The 17,441-nt window shown below is 24.2% G+C and overlaps 1 protein-coding gene across 1 annotated transcript; it reads right to left on the bottom strand.

The window, feature by feature from the left end:
• Nucleotides 1–5,623: 5,623 nt before the first annotated feature.
• On the bottom strand, nucleotides 5,624–12,009 carry LOC112601103. The gene is made up of 3 exons (XM_025348533.1): nucleotides 11,819–12,009; nucleotides 7,636–9,020; nucleotides 5,624–5,929 (listed from the first exon to the last, which is right to left on the bottom strand). Exons 2-3 carry the CDS (start codon nucleotides 9,018–9,020, stop codon nucleotides 5,683–5,685), a joined length of 1,632 nt encoding a protein of 543 aa, XP_025204318.1. The 5' UTR covers nucleotides 11,819–12,009; the 3' UTR covers nucleotides 5,624–5,682.
• Nucleotides 12,010–17,441: the final 5,432 nt, after the last annotated feature.

Genomic DNA, 17,441 nt, shown 5'->3' with positions numbered 1-17,441 from the left:
ATACAATAAATGCCTAATTAGGTACTTAACTAATATAAAGTATTATTGCTAAATTTGAGAACACGTCGAATTAGGTATCCTATAATATTAAAAACAACAGTGTAAATTGAATTAGGTATTTTGAACGTAAAACTTGCAATTTTATACGTTAATCAGACGCAGTCAATACGCACGGGTACGACAAGTAGGTACGTACAAAAAACATATTTTTGGAAAAATAGTTTAGGCTGTACGTTTTCAATGTAATTACAAGCTCGATGATAGGTAACATTTTTACTCTATAAAACATATTTAATAATTTTTCTAGTATATTTTTATTTTTTAAATATTATGGATAGACAATTTAAATTACACATTACAATGACAACAAAATATAAAAGGTAAAATGTGTTACAAAACGTACCTAACCATTTAATAAACTTAAATAGTTGTTTATTAGTACTTAATAAATATGTATATACATTAATCATTCGTGTATAATTTTATCAATATTGATGTAATCTGAAACAGAAACACTATAAAAAAAAAAAAATGTAAATAACTACAAGGTATGAGTGCACAATGCCCATCAGCCCCTGCACGCACTCCCCCTCCCCCAATCAAAGATCACCGTGGCCGCATCAATGAATAAAACGCTTTGACACTCTAAATTACCCATCTATCTCGTAAACTTGAATAAGTATGTAAAGTTTTTATGAATGACACGCGTTTGCACGTTATGTACAACGTACACACACCCAACATGAATGACTTACATAAATAAACAAAAATTGACTTTCTCTTCGATTCCGATTACATCTGACCGGATATTGTAACCGGTGAATACTATTATTATTGTATTATACCTACGTATATTAACAAACGCAATACGATATGATATTACAGATAGTTCCGTTTTGAGCATAGATGCTTTCTTGAATGCATGATAACGTAATATATTGTTATTTGTTACAAATAATGACATTACTACCTACCTACTGATGAGTATTAGTAGGTATTAATAATGGTATAGCGTGTATTACATCCGTAATTCATATAATAATAGCATTATAAAGAAATTATTTCATTTTATATAGGTACGATGTGTATTGCGTGTGAGTAGGTATATGTGACGCGTATATAAATTACAATATAATGCCTAAGCGAGAGTGATAAAATTCCCAGTTGCGTCACTTCTTTTATAAGCAAAAATCGTCGTAGAAAAAAGATAATTTATTTTATTATTAATTCAATGCGTATTCCATGGTTTTTAATCGACGGAATGTTTACTCACTCCTTTTTTTTTTTTTCAATAAAATAATTATTCAAAATCTGATTTTTGGAATTTTTAAATATGTTATTTAACTATCTATTTTCAAATAATTGAGGTTTTTTGTATTACTTGTTAGTGGTTTTTACCTATCTGGAGTCCTGGAGATATAGAGTTTTGTTTCTCAAATGAAAAATGTTCATTTTCTATTGTAAATTATTTAATGGATTATTTTTCAAAAATTTTTACGAAGTGAGATTTTCATATGAAAATAAAAGTTTTTATCGCTACAAGATACGTTATAAAAGTTATACAAAAAAATTTACATTCGATTTACGTTTAATAAAAAGATTATGTAAACAGAGTTGTGGAAAATCTCAACTAGATAATTATTGGAATAAAAATGTACTCGAATAATTTTTAAACATAACACTAATACAAAATATGTATTATAGAACGATTATAATTATTCTAGTAAGTCTACATGTATGTAGTATGTACCTCAGTAGTAACTATATATCAATGTCGAAGATGTTATTATTGTGTTTAGTAAAGAGTTTTGTACAATTTTATCCAGGTAATAATAAAATTATAATTATAATTATATAATTATTCAAATAATTATGAAAAATCATTCTACTAATATTTTATTCGGATAAAATATTATCTAAATAATCATTAAAATAAAATTTCATTTGTATAACGCCCTATTTTGGTTGTAAATACATTAATACGTACCTTATTAATAGATCTTGTTTAATGTTTAACTCTGAAAATCTTTGATTTATCTATTTGTTAATTAAAATTTTATACAGATAATTAAATATTTGTCAGTTCAACGTTGAGATTTAAACAATACTTATGTTACTTTATAATTAATCATTAACATTTATCGCAAATACCTACACAAAAACGAAAAAAAAAATCAATGAACGATCTCTCCGAGAGCTTTGCTTTTTTCAAAAATAACCCTCGCTGCGTTAACTACATTTTTCAAAAAATGAAACAATAGTTATTTGTCAAGACTTTATACAATACCAAAAAAAAAAAAAAAAAATGAATGGTAAGATAAAAATGTAGACTATAGAAAATATTATTTAGTATTTTCTGTAACAGAGATGAGAAATTCGTTCAATAGATTCAATATTGTTGCTGTGATTTCATTTGTCGATATATTTTATCAATTTTAAATACGGTAATGATATTATAAGCAATATCCTTTCACTCCTAGATCATTGTTAAATCAATATTATTCTGTTAGTCACAGTTTTGTTGTTATTGTGTATTTATGTCACCATAATATTGTGTCTACGATTCAAAATATAAAAGTTAAATTATAAACTGAATACGCAGATAATTTTTTTTGGTATACTATACTTACTAATAACTGTAGTTGTTAAAATTTCATGAAATTGTTTTTATAAAAAATTCTACGACCATTAATAATTAGAAAAATCTAATTTAATAATTTTTTTGAAATACTTATATTTATTATACATCAGGAAGGGATATTTTTAAAGACTATAAGACATTTTTGATCATTTTTTAATATATTATATATTTTTATTCGTATTAATAAGACACTTATTATTATAATAAAATGTCAATTTTTCATAGTTAAATAAAAGTAAAAATTTTAGTATCATAAAAATGTAAGTACTTTTATAATATACATAAATATTAATTATAGGTACTTGATAGTAATGATATAGATTTAATACATACTTGTATATTCGTGTTCAAAAGATAGTAATTCATAGTAAACGGTCTATAGTATAATTTTGCCTACATAACTTTTATTTTAAATCAATACTGTAGACATAGTAAAACTAGATCTTTAATTATAGTTAAATTAGAATGTAGTAAAAATATAACATTTATATTTGATTTAAACTAATCAAAACTTCATATTTTAATTCAGTAGGTACCTAATTTAAATATAATCAATTAATTAAATAATTATTGTTATCTTATTGTACATTTGTTAGTTGTGCTTATTTAATTAAATTTTTATTACATCAGAAAATTTCACTGAAACTTGATGAGTAAGTTAAGAAAGGAATATTTCACATTGGTCATTATAAATCGGGTTAGTATAGGATGTTACGAAATAAATTATTCCCTTACCATACAATCAATTAGCATTTATAATATGTTTTTAAAACTTTCGCTCGAATGTTACAAATAAAACTGTTTATTAATTATTATATTATATCACTTAATAAATAATAGAAAAAAAATAGGAATAATAATATTTTCTATTTCATAGGCATCACAGTATATTATAATATTATAAAAAAAAATTTTTATAATATGATTATGTTTAATGATTTGTTCAATTTTAATTTTGATTCTTTTATTAATACTATTCAGTAAGTACAGTTGTACTAGTATAATATAATTATAATTAATATTATAGTATTATAATTATTTAAGGAAGTTAAAATGTATACAATATAAGTGCTGGCAAACGTTGACAATATATTACAGTATTACACCTATTCATACATAACACGATACTATCTAAATAATTAAAAATTACTGAATACCAAAATATTGTTTGTGATTATGAATCGGTTATGATGACTTGCTACACATTTGCATTTTAAATATAACTAGTTTAAATGCGTTAACTGTCAAGAATAGACAAAAATAAATAAAACAGCACGTATTGAAATGTTAGATAGATGTACCTACAAAATAAAACTTCAAAGAGTTCGTTTTCTATTTTTATGATAGTAATGATCGAATTTACAAAAAGTTAGCAACCTATAGCTTTTTGGTAGTTTTTTTGATATATGAGTAGATACCCAATAAACCAAAATTTCGAGAAGGATTCATTGAAAAATGTTAACATTTCAATTGCATACAATTTGAATTTACCTATAACCCATTTGTTTCAGTTAAGTGATCGAGCTAACCTAGTTACGTATTTCATGAAACAAAAGTATAAATAATGTATACTGTATAGTGTATACATATGCATTATACAGATACTGACTAATGTCTTTAGTAGTTATATTAAGTATAAATTAAATATACTGCTCTCATGTTATTATTGTTTATTTCTTATAGTAATGTTTCTTTTTCCTTTTTAAAATAATGTTTTGGATTTATAAAGTTTGACCTCACATACGAGTATAAAATAGCATAGTCAATGGACATTGTCACATTGACTATCACAGTGTTCCACCTATTGATTTATTTTATCAAAATTCCACTAGTCTAATGGTTTTTAATTCTCTGGGTCGAAGAATTGTGTTTCAATTTTTTTCTTGTTGTTACGGTGTTAATATTACAGGTATCAATGGTACCATAACTCATTAATCATTATCATCAATTGATGATAAATGTCATTAATGATGATCATTATTAATTATTAGGTATCAATATATTTTTATTAATACTAAATAGATACGATATGTTGAACAAACATTTTTATTTTTTACTTTTACAATGTTTTAGTATATTATTTTTAAATTATCATTTGTAATTAATCAATTATTTGAATTTTATTTTAGCTTAAATACATTATAATATTGTGATTAATACATTTCTGCATTACCATAATAATATGACAAAAATAACTGATTTTCATTAAAAATAGTTATTAGGTACCTAAATGTAATATATTAAAATTAAATATGAATAAATTTATGTTTTTTTAAAATTACGTTAAAAATTAACTGCAGCTATTCTTATAAGTTCTGTAATATTGTTTCATTGTTTAAATACATACAATGTACAATAAACTAAAAAAGAAAAAGTAAGATTATGTGAACTAGTGAACTATGTGAACTAATATTGTGAATTGTTCTATTCATGCATCATGTGTATAATTTTTATAAATTTAAAGTTGAACGATTTTCATTTAACATCATGTTTTTAATTATTTGACGTTAGAATTACAATAAATTTTAATTTGTATATATATTTACAAATAAAAATAAAATATTGGACAAAACATTGTGTTTTATTGAAATATAAATACAATTAATAATAACTTATTATAATAAGTTACTTGAAAATTAAATTATTTCGTGTACCTATGATTTGTATGTAGGTACTTAGGTACTTATGATTAAATTTGGCTTTTTTTTACTTAAAAGTTTATTTGTGATGATTAAAATATAAAACTTAAATCTAATTTTACCGATTTATAATAATTTAGTATATGGTTATAAATACACGATATAACAATGAGTAAAATATATAATTTAATATTAATATATAGGATAACACACTTTTGTAGATAAATAAGTAAGTTATTACATATTTTAAATAATGTAATACATATTTCTTAAATACTTATTATGACCACTATTAAAATTTAATATTACTTAGGTACAGTTATATTTAAATATAATACTATATATTAAGCTTATAAATATTTAATTATTTATTTATTTACTATCATAACAATTACGAGGAAACTATTCTGTTTTTAAAGTTAATTTAACTTTTCTTATTTTACGATTAGTATATGGTCTTCCTTTTTTATAATACAATGATCTTCTTTTTCTATTTAGTGGTTTAGCTTCTTTTTCAGTTTTTGTGTCTTTATTTTCTATTTCTTCTGCAGGCTGTATTAAAATTGGTTGATATGATCTATTTAATGATCGTTGGAATTCTATTATATCATCATTATTTCTCATTTTTACCACGTCATAATCGAGGTACCTGAAATACACGAAAAAAAGTTTTAATAATAAATACTGATTAAATGTAATACAATTTGAATATTATTATTTTTGATTAACAATATTAAGATTTAAAGACGAATTGACACGGATTAATTTATTATTAATATTATTGATATTAATTTGTTTTAAAACTAATTAACCAAAATAAAAATGTTAACATTAAAATGTCTTGGTTTCATTTTTTCTAATTAATTATTATTAAAAAAATATTATAATTATCCTTGATATCTTTATATTATGTCATTTATGATTTTAACTTAAATTTAAATATTAATGATTTTTTATATAATTATTAATTTTTTTTATTTTTTTAACATTAGAAGATTTTTAATTTTTTGTATGATAGATATTTAATTTTAATAGCGATATTTTATTTAGTTTATATATTATAATTTTGTTCCATGTTTAAACATTTTTTGTATTTTTTATAAATTACATATTTATAAATAATGCAATTGAATATACAATATTATATACATTATACGCTATTTGTACCGCAGAAACGTGGAATAATTTATATTCTACAAGAGAAATAATAACTGATTTCAATTAGGCATATTATATAGAATTAAACCGTCACTAATAATTGTATAATATTTAGTTTGATTGAAAATAGAAAATTGATGGATGCAGCTAGATAAAAGAAAAAATGCAAATTATTCCAAAGGAAGCATTAAACATGTTTAAATAGTTATCAGCCAGTTGATATTTTTCTCAAGACTATATTTATACATAGTGCTCTCTCAATAATTTACTTAAAATAGGAGTTATAACTTATAGAAAGCAATATAAATAGTTATAAATAACGGTTACTTATTAGTGTATCTATACATGAATTTAACGATGGTCCTTATTCTAACGGATGAAAAGTGAAACGTGTCCTGTGTTGTTTAACCGTCAACCACGTTTTCATTTTGATTTCAATGTCATGCTCTGTGTGTTATTCAATATTTTGTTTAACTAAAATGTTCAGTCATGCTATCTGTCATTGGTGCTATGGACGTATTCTTACGATTTCTCTGCGATTGTCCAGTTTAGAGGGAGTCAATATTATATTGTACACTTGAATATTTATTCAATTGATTATCCGGAAAAAGTGAAACCTTGATATATTTATGTTTTGTACCTTTTTCTTTTTAAATTTTTCCGTCATCTCGTCAAAATATTAAATTAACGTGTTTTACTATTTTATTTAGGGAAATGCAAAATTAGACTTTATATACACATACGATATACAATCATCCACGCGTTATTGTTCATATTACATGCGATTAATGAATGGTGCATAACATTATGTATGCTTATAAATAAAGGTGTCGTAATTTTTCGGATTTCAATGAACTGTTGAGCTGCTATTGTATTTTTGGTGCATTATTACGCGTTTGTTTAGTCTTATTCAATATTTTTACAAACACAAGTTACGGTTATATATACCACAAGTTTTTACTCGATTCATTACGTTTATATGAACATATTTTATAAATATTGCATACACAATTATTGGACATTTTACTATATTATATAATAAAATATGATTAAAATAATGTTTAAAATATTATTCAATAGTTAAATTGTTTTTTTTTTTTTGTATCATGTAAAGTCATATGAATAAAAAGTTGTTGACCATCGGGTTTTAATTCATAATATTATTTTTTCTATTTGAAAAATATTGTATCAACTAACCTTCCTACTGCTACTGCACCTAGTCCTAAAGCTGCTCCTCCGGCTACCAGACCCAGTGCAGGTAACAAAATTGATGGTGTGGCTACCATACCAAGCTTTTCTTTGACCACATTAGTAAGTTCACGGTTTCCGTTTCCAAAACCTAAATTTCCTGTAATTTTGTGTGTAGCTTCCACTAATGGATCGACCACGGGTCTCGTCAAATCGGACATCTTATCGAAACTAGTTCTCATTTTATTTTTCATTAGGGTCCAAAACGATGCTTCATCATCATTAATATAATAACTAGGGCCATATTTTCCCTGTTTTTCGGGTAAACTATATTGCGGAGTGTATTTCTTAGGAACTTTTACTCTTGATTCTTTTTCTAAACCAGGTTCGAATGCATAAGGACTCCTATCTGCATGAATATCATGACCAAAATATGAAAGTGCTTGTTGTCTTCTACCGTCTCTTTGAGTTTCCTCTACAGAAGCAACAGGAACAGGAACAGGTGGTTCATATTTTGCCGCTTGAACGCCCAACTCTGGATGAGCATACTGTAGTACGGGGGTCCTTGCACTCTCTTCGAACGACAACCTTGACACTGTTTTTGGCGAATAGGCGGCAGAATTTGGGAAAACACTTATACTTGGTGCATGTAATACGCGAGCTTCCATTTTTGGCTCTAACATTCTAGATGTACGACCATTTCCTAAAATGTTTCCGTTTATATTCTTTATGTATCCAAGGATCTTATCTGTCATATATTTTTCATCATACGTATTTCGTTCTGCCGTAAATTGCTGCTGTTCGTTACTATTAATAGATTGAGTCTTTTCTAGCTCAGGTTTTTTCTTGTACACTTGCCAAACGCCATTGAACATTGGAGCAACTGGCTTATATTCTTCTTTTACAACGTGTTGATTAGTTTTATTTGTATTTGGAACTAAAATACCGTTGATAACCCTTGCGTTTCTCCAAACCTGTGTGTCATTTTCATCATCGGGTTCTCTAACCCCTGTAATGACAGGTATACCATCGGAATCCACATGAAAAAGACTTCTAGATTTTTTTTCCTCATCTTTTTGGTTTTTAACAAAGACCGAATCCGATCGTATGACGACAGGATCTGGTACTTTAGGTGTATTTCCATTACTTATTGATACCAACTGTAAGTCTGGTTTGGGTGTTGATTCTGTAAATTGTTGTCTACCATCACGTTTCTTTACAACTATGGTGGCAATGTCTCCCGTTCGAGTTTTTACTTCTAACGTTTCCATGGCATCGGGATCTAGATTTCTGGCTACTTTAATAGATGTTCTGGTCATTTGAACATTATTGTTATCGGAAGCACCGTTAACAATAAGAGGTAATATAATAAACAAGAATGATATTTTCCACATCTGAAAAAGAAATATATATTGTTAATTAGTTTTAAACTATATTATTGTATGTATTTGTATTAAAATACATTTAACAGTTACGTATTTTATACAATACTTGAAATAATTTTAAAATCTAATTAAATTTGTGTTCTATAATACGTATTTAAAAAAAACAGGTCAAATATTTAAATATATTGAATATTATATATGCATAACATTCACAACACCATAAAAGTTTGTGACATATGTTCAGTTCTATAATTAATATTTTAGATTTACCTGTACTAAATTCGTTTTCTAGCATTTAACTATGAAAAATATTAATATTAATTTGCTTAGAAAATTATATTTAATATGTTTGTCCTCATTTTTTTTTTTTAGCAATTCTACTGAACAAAATAATATTTAAACAAACAGTAATATTCTAAAGTTGTATCATCAACATTCGGGCCAATATAAACTCGCTCACATAGCCAATAAAGCAATGCATCATGCTACTTGTTTATTAGAAACATGAACCATAATTTTTTTAATGTTAAATTCATATATATATATATATATATAATTTAATATGACGAACTAAAGTCGAAAAGAAATAAAACATTATATGATTATTTCATTGCATTTATACGTTGCGAGTGCCATTGACCTTAGAATCGAAGTTTACTTTCCCTTCTGCAACACTTATTCTAGACAGGTCCCAACGGTGAAACGCATTGCTTCGTCTTCTATCTGATTAAATATATGCATGTTCCGGAATAGTATAGCAAAATTAATAATAGAAATAATAAGAAGGAGAATCCATATTATTGAAGAGCGGATAAAATGAAAAAATAACTGTAGATGGAATAATTGTCATTAGGCTATTAGGCTTTTCAGTTCAATGTTTAAGCCTAATGACATTGTAAATATCAGTAGTAATCATGAGTTTCTCACACTTTCACTTAGTTTACCGGATGCTTCCGCCAATGTCACGAACGTTTGTGGTAATTGAAATTAAAAATAATGTATGTTTAGCGGGAAAATATATGACTAATCAACGAAACTGTCATTTTAATCACGTTATCATACCGATTATATTTTATCAATTGAAGAACACTAAACTATGTTTTCATTATAGATATTTAATTGTAAAAAATGTTCGTTAAATCATTTTTAGAAATTGTATTTTATAATAGGTATTTATAAAAATAATTAGTCATTTTATCAATTAATATCATACACAAAATAAATACATTAAAATTAATTTTCTATAATGGTGAAAATATTTAATTTATAATATAGGGTCAAAGAGTGACAGGGTATTAAGTAAAGAACAAGACAATTTTAGTTATTTAAATAAAAATAAAAGAAAAATACATATGAAAAAAATTTGTTAAATTTTGTTTATATATTATTTTTTTGTATGATTTTAAACAACTAAAATCCATTAAAATTTTTAGATTTCTATTAAAAAAATTAATTTAATAAATCACTCTTAACAAGATGTAATTTGATTTTAAATTTATTAATCTCTTTAAATAATTGTATTTTATACACTTAATGAAGTAGAAATGCCATAACCGACAATGATAAATTATGAATGTGCGAGAAGTTTAAAAAGGCTAATTATAATATAGTATATTTTAATATTATGTACCTATTATCTATGTAAAATTGTAATGTATATCGTCAAAATCAACAGTTAATTTTAATATATTTTAATATTACTATGTTGAACAAATTATTGGTGTTTCAGTTTTATTTATTTGTTTATTGTTTGTATATATTATGGTAAAATAATATCAAGAAACGAATAATAATATTTTTTTAATTTTATAGTATGGTTATTATTATTCATCTTGTATGGAAATTTATTTTAAAAACATTATAAGACATGAGTTAATATGAGAACACGATGTCAGTAATAACGGTCGTCGTAACGTTATACATTTGTAGTTTATATACGAGTACTCAAAAAATGATTTAAACATTTTTTTTATCCTCTCATTAAAATGTGTATATTTTTCAATATCATAGTAGGTATCCATGTGATTTTCCCTTATAAACAACCAATACTTAAACAGGTTTTTGTTTCGACCGTTTACACCCTATGGTTTCTATATTAATTGTATTTGTTTGGGGGGGAACGTCTAAACCGGCATTGTAAGACATTTAAATAATAGTCTATTGTTACATAATTTATTTTTTTAACCGTAACAAAATATCATTATAACTATATAACATCCATGCTTATGTGTTTACTTTTATAATAGAACGATTATACTATAATATAATATCGCATTTTTTTGTGTAGGTATATTATATATTATTTTATCAGAGTATAAGTATGCATGAATAGCAGTTTTTCGAATATTTTTGTTATTATAAAGATTATGTCTTACAATTTTCTGTTTGCATAATAGACATCTATATGGTATTAATTTATAAATATAAGTCTATAATATGAAAGTTGGGTTTGTTATTCCAACACGTGTGTCCGATTGTAAAAGTTATAAAATGTAAGCATCATGACTATAAACTGTAATCACTAATCAAATATTAAATGAGTCAAAATAATAAATGTAAATTTATTTTTATGCTTAACAAATTGTATATTAAGAATAAATGGAATTCATTTTATTGCTAGATAAATATTATTAACAACGATTAATTAAATTTGACAATTTTTTCTAGGCATAAATACGATTTTTCAATGCAATAATTTAAAAAAAAAAGCATCTATGAAACTTACTATTGTAAAGTATTTAATAAGCGATATGATCATCTTTAAAAAAATATATTATATACACGGATAAATCAAAAACTGAACTTACCTTTTTTCAATTAGTATTTATTATCCTTTAAATGCACAAGACACTGTATTTAGTAAACAAACTCTATCTTACAACGTTAAGTGTACACTGGTTCAGTCTTATCGGAATTTCAGTTTGGTTTTAAAAAGTAAAAATGTTCACATTTCACTTTCTACCATCGACCGTACCGTACTTACAACAAGCCACACAAGACTAACCCAATGTCGTAGTACTCTAGTCGGTACGCACCGATGCTTTCTTTCACTCATTAACTAATTTCCCCTGCTCTCACGTGGCACAGTTGCTTGTACGTAATATGTATATATATTTATGCTATATGATACTATATGCGTATTGGTACACCCATTTGTAAGTAACTTATGGCAAACCAATACGATGTAAAGGAAATATATTAATTTATTTTATTCAGGTAGGTACATTATTATTTGTATTGGAAAATGTATCTACAGGTATACCGTAATATAATCTATGTGTAATATAAATACATTAATGTATATATATTTTTTTTATTGAAATAATAAAAATAAATGCATATATTTTTTATTTTGAGACCGTTTTAACTACACAAACAATTGAACATATTATAATTAAATAAAATTAACAAGAATTCAATATAGTGTTTGAAATAAGAGTAAAAGTAAAATTAAATTAAAAATTTTAATTTATAAATTGTAGGAAAATAACAATGATTATAATTCTATAAATTAGACTCGAGAGAATAAATGTAATAACTAATTATTGTTATCAACAATAAGTTTATAAGTCGTATAATATTGGTGATAATTTACACAGCAATTAAACTATATTTTGTTTCTATTAAGATTTAAGGTATTTTTTTTTTTTATGTTCTAAGAAATAAAACTATGCATAAAACTATCACTAAACAATATTTTTGTTTTCATTCAAAAAAAAAAAAAAATACCATTTATATTTTATATTTTTATGTTTGATTGTATTGCACATGATTAAGATGTTAAATGCGAATTTTCGATCAATTCATGTTTTTAGTTTGTTACAATAATAAAAGTGACCCCATTTTTTTATTTATAGTGATACATTTACTATTTAGTAAACTTCATATTATGTAATATGTGCGATTTAATATCACATTTAAATACTCTATTTATTTTATTTATAAAATAAGATTAAATTTTCATAACCATTTTTTATATTTTGTAACATAGGTTATATAGGTACTTAAATTTTTTTATTATAAATGGATCTTTTTATTTTTGAAAATTAAAACTTAATTTATCTAAACTACAACATTAAAATGAGTTAATTTAATGATCAATATTTTAATTCTGAAAATAAATTTGGGTTTATAATAATATTAAAGTGATGCGTTTAAATATAATATTTTATATAGAAAACTTAAAAAAGTTATATATATATATATATATATATATATATTATTTTTTTATTATCAAAGTGGTAATAAATTAATAGATTTAAGATTTTACCTATGTTATTAGGCTTTGAGATATATGTGTAATATAATATTAATTTATTGAATATTTTGGTAAATCATCATTGTCATTTAAAATGATTTCCGATAATTGCATTTGTCTGCGTTTGTACATGTTTCTAAATTTCTAACATAATGAATAATACAGCAAAGTCATTGCGTTTTTATTGATAGTTTTATTGTAATATTTTTACAATTTGAAATTCCGTACACACCCGACAGTTATTGTAAAAAAGACATAAAAATGAATTGAAGAATATTCTTCAAAAACATATTTATCATCTTATTTTCATGACGAAGAAAATACGTTTTTATGATTTTGACGATTCCTACTTCTCAATGCATCTTTTTGTATATGTCGATTTCCACTTAAAACTACTTACAAAGTATGCGCAGTTGAGTGAATGTGTGACTATGTTTTGTGCACGTGTATAATTGTTTATAGTATATAAACTTATAAGGCCTACATATAGTGACATTCACACTTCTGTCAAATCATTTGTAAACACGTGAAAGCTAAATTTTCATTATAATACAAACAACTATCAATAGGGTAATATCAAAATGTACATTTTTGAAGTAGTTTTAAGAAACTATATAATATATTATTAAACAATCACCTTATTAATGTAATATAATAAACAATAAAATTATTATACACTATTTTTAAATTTTAAATTAAATTAAATTATTTACTATAGTATGTAGGAAATTTTGGGGACAACAACTGCAGGACAAACTTAATCAGCAGAATTAACATATATTTCAAAAACTTAATTTAAAAATGCCTGTACTTTGTCTCCTGCAGGTTAAATTACGTATACTATGACATCGTCAACAAAACACTGATCCACTCCATTTCAGCTTAGAAAAGGTAAACCAAAAAATATTCTTAAAGTCTTACTTTATTCTGATCTTTGATCTTAATATACATTGGTTAATCTAAGACTTTGATTTTTTTTCATCAATTTTGTCCAAGATGGAAATGAAATTTTTTGATTTCAATCAAGGGTTAAATGTGTTTTGTAGCATTATATATAGCTATTTAGAAAACAATGAAAATTCGATTTGGTAAAAATATAAAGTCAATTGAGCAATAAGTTACAATATGTTTGAAAAATTGAATGTTAGTACCAAGCTTATTTTTGCCTAGTATTTCAATTGCCAATGATATATATATATAATTTATTATTATTTAATTCATGAATTGTGAAAATTTGATGAAAGAACTTTAGACAGCTTTTAAATATTCTATCAACGTAAATATTACACGTGTATTACAAAACTTTTTAAATCAGTAATTGTTGAAAAAATAATTATATTGGTATGAATGTCATTAGTTATTATAAAAAGTTCACCAGTATTTGTTAATATTTCTGTATTTTATTTAAATCATTTTGTGTTTCTAAGAACTTTTAGGCATTCTTGGGTGAATACTTTTACGTGTATTTCGTATATTTTATTTGATAAGTATTATATCTGATAATTTAAAAGGTGGTAAATCAATCGCTCTTATTTTTATGTGAATTCATTTATTTGGTTTAGTCAATATGTTAAGAATTGCTTGTTTTTTAGTATATTTTTAAATTGTCTATTCAGTGTTTCTTCGTATAATTTTTTATGATTGTGGTTATCAGAATTAAAAATAATAAAATTATCATTGTTCAATTTCAAATAACACTTAAAAGAATTTAAGTAGGTAGTCCATGGTTGAATATCGTTTATTAGTATCTTATGAATTCGAGATTATGTTTTTCTACAATAAAAACTGTCTTGTTTCGTCTACTTGTCATTGCATTCATTGTGTGACTTATAATTTATAACAAAGAATTTTAAGAACTGTAATTTGAAGTTAAACACTTGAACTACAACTGGTGTCTAGTCGTCATGGTCATCGGTCATATTTGACGATAAGTTTTTTTGATAATCGGTAAACGGATAATTTTAACAGTCATAAGATCTTTCCAAATATTATTCGCAAATCGGCAAATCGGTAATCGATAATCACTAATTGGAGTCTACACAGTATAGATTTAATACAAAGACTTTTCCTTTTTATGAATAACACCGTCATTTATAAATTGTTTTTTCGAAAAATTAAATTATGTTATTATTTGGGACTTAATTTACTTGTCACGTTAAAATTTTTCGGACACAATTTTCCTTCCCCCAATATTCATTCAATTATTTGGGACTCAGTTTATCATTCCCCTGAAATTATTACTATAAATTTGCATAATGAATAATGTGTTCTTATAGTTATAAATAACTTTGTAGTATTGATATGATGATATTAGGTACATATTAAGTTTACCATCTTTTTATACCATCGATTAAGGTACTAATAACTTAAGTCACGATTTATACTAGTAAGTTCTAATTTAGTGATAATAATTGATTGTTAAATCATTTATAAAAAATGTCTATATAGGAATGTTTTCTTTGTATTAGTATTTTATAAGATACTTAACAACTTGACTACTATGAGATTCTTTCTGAGATCTCTCCAGACTTTAATTCCCTTCCATCAGTTTAAAAAAAAAACTTGTATAAAATGACAGGCTATTTTTTTTTATTTTTCAACTTAAAACTTAACATGAAGTAGATATTTTATTAGTTTTTTGATTTTTAAAATGTGAGATTTCATATAGAATCTCATAGTATTGCAAATTAATTTTTTCGTTGTTATCAAAATATCCCTTAAACAGAAATTCCACCTGAAATCTCAAAACTATTTTTTATTTCAAATGTAATAATTAACTATAAATGTATAAGCTTAACTATAGTAGTGAAAATTTAAAAATAGTATAAGTAGTATCCAAATTATTTTAATGACTTCATGACTTGTAGTATCAAAATTATGGTTTAACATAAAACATATTCTTATCAATGATAAAACTTAAAAAAAACTATGTGTGCCGTATAATAATATTAAAATAATTGTAAACAATTATTTCATATACAATATTTGTAGAGAAAAAGTTCACTTATTTAAAATATGCGATAACTCTTACAAAAATAATATTTTTAGTGTGCTATTAAAAAAGATGTGTAGAAGACGCACTGTATAATTAAATTACATAATAAAACGGCTAAAAAATAAGATTCCCTATGAGAACTCATTTAATTAAAAAAAAATATTGTCCTAGATTTCGTATGGAATCTCATTTCAGGCAATTAAAGTTTTAAAAAAAATCCTTAGCATACAAGTTTTTAAAATGTAATATGTATGTATGTACCTAAACTAATAAAAACATACAACTCAAAGTATAATTATTTGTTTTTTTTTTATAGTAATTTAGCAAAATAATTACCATTTATTATTAATTACCGTGAATATTATAGGTGGTTACTACTTAATACTATGTATTACTACGTATGATCAAAGCCGTATGTTTATTGGGACAATAATTGTATGACTTTTTATTTTCTGGTTTGACAAATGGATTTTAAAATAATATACAATGTGTATTGTACGTGTATAAGTTTCGAGTGTTTGGAATTACATGATAGTAACAAAAGGGTAAACACCTTGGTACTTATTGTTAAAGTTTAAATATTATTAATTATTATTGCACGTAATGCAAGTGTATAAATAAGTATACTTAGCTAATCTCGTATCATTTTGAGAGTAAAGAAAAGGACATTTGAAAATAACCAAGGTTTAAAAGAAGTTTACCTATCTAAAAAGACTAACTATAGCTTCATATCTACCTGAAAAAAGTTTCGTGCTTAATACAATGTATAGATATAATAAGTATCTACAATATTAATTGTAAGATTATTTTGGATTATTATGAGTCTATTGAGTACTTGAGTACATAATTAACTTGAAGAACATGTCGAAAAATTTAGTTATTAATTCGTTTTTAACAAATACTGAAATATTACAGTATTTTTAAACATAAATTGTATATGATATACCTAACTATTTATCATTATATAATTTAAATCTACTGCTGACTATAGAACTTAATTTATTAATAGAACATTTATAATACTATATAGCAAAAATGTTAAGAAACAAATTGTTGGAAAAAAAATAAATACTGTGAACGTAAGAAAATATTTACGTAATTTATCAAACTAAAATAAAACCAATTTTCACTACGCATTTTTTGTTTTACTTAAAATATTTAAAACGAATTCATCTTA

This window comes from Melanaphis sacchari, unplaced genomic scaffold (assembly GCF_002803265.2).
Source record: "Melanaphis sacchari strain LSU unplaced genomic scaffold, SCAv2.0 Contig74_pilon_pilon, whole genome shotgun sequence".
NCBI classification, from domain to species: domain Eukaryota; kingdom Metazoa; phylum Arthropoda; class Insecta; order Hemiptera; family Aphididae; genus Melanaphis; species Melanaphis sacchari.
This window is presented reverse-complemented; position numbering and strand designations above follow the sequence as displayed.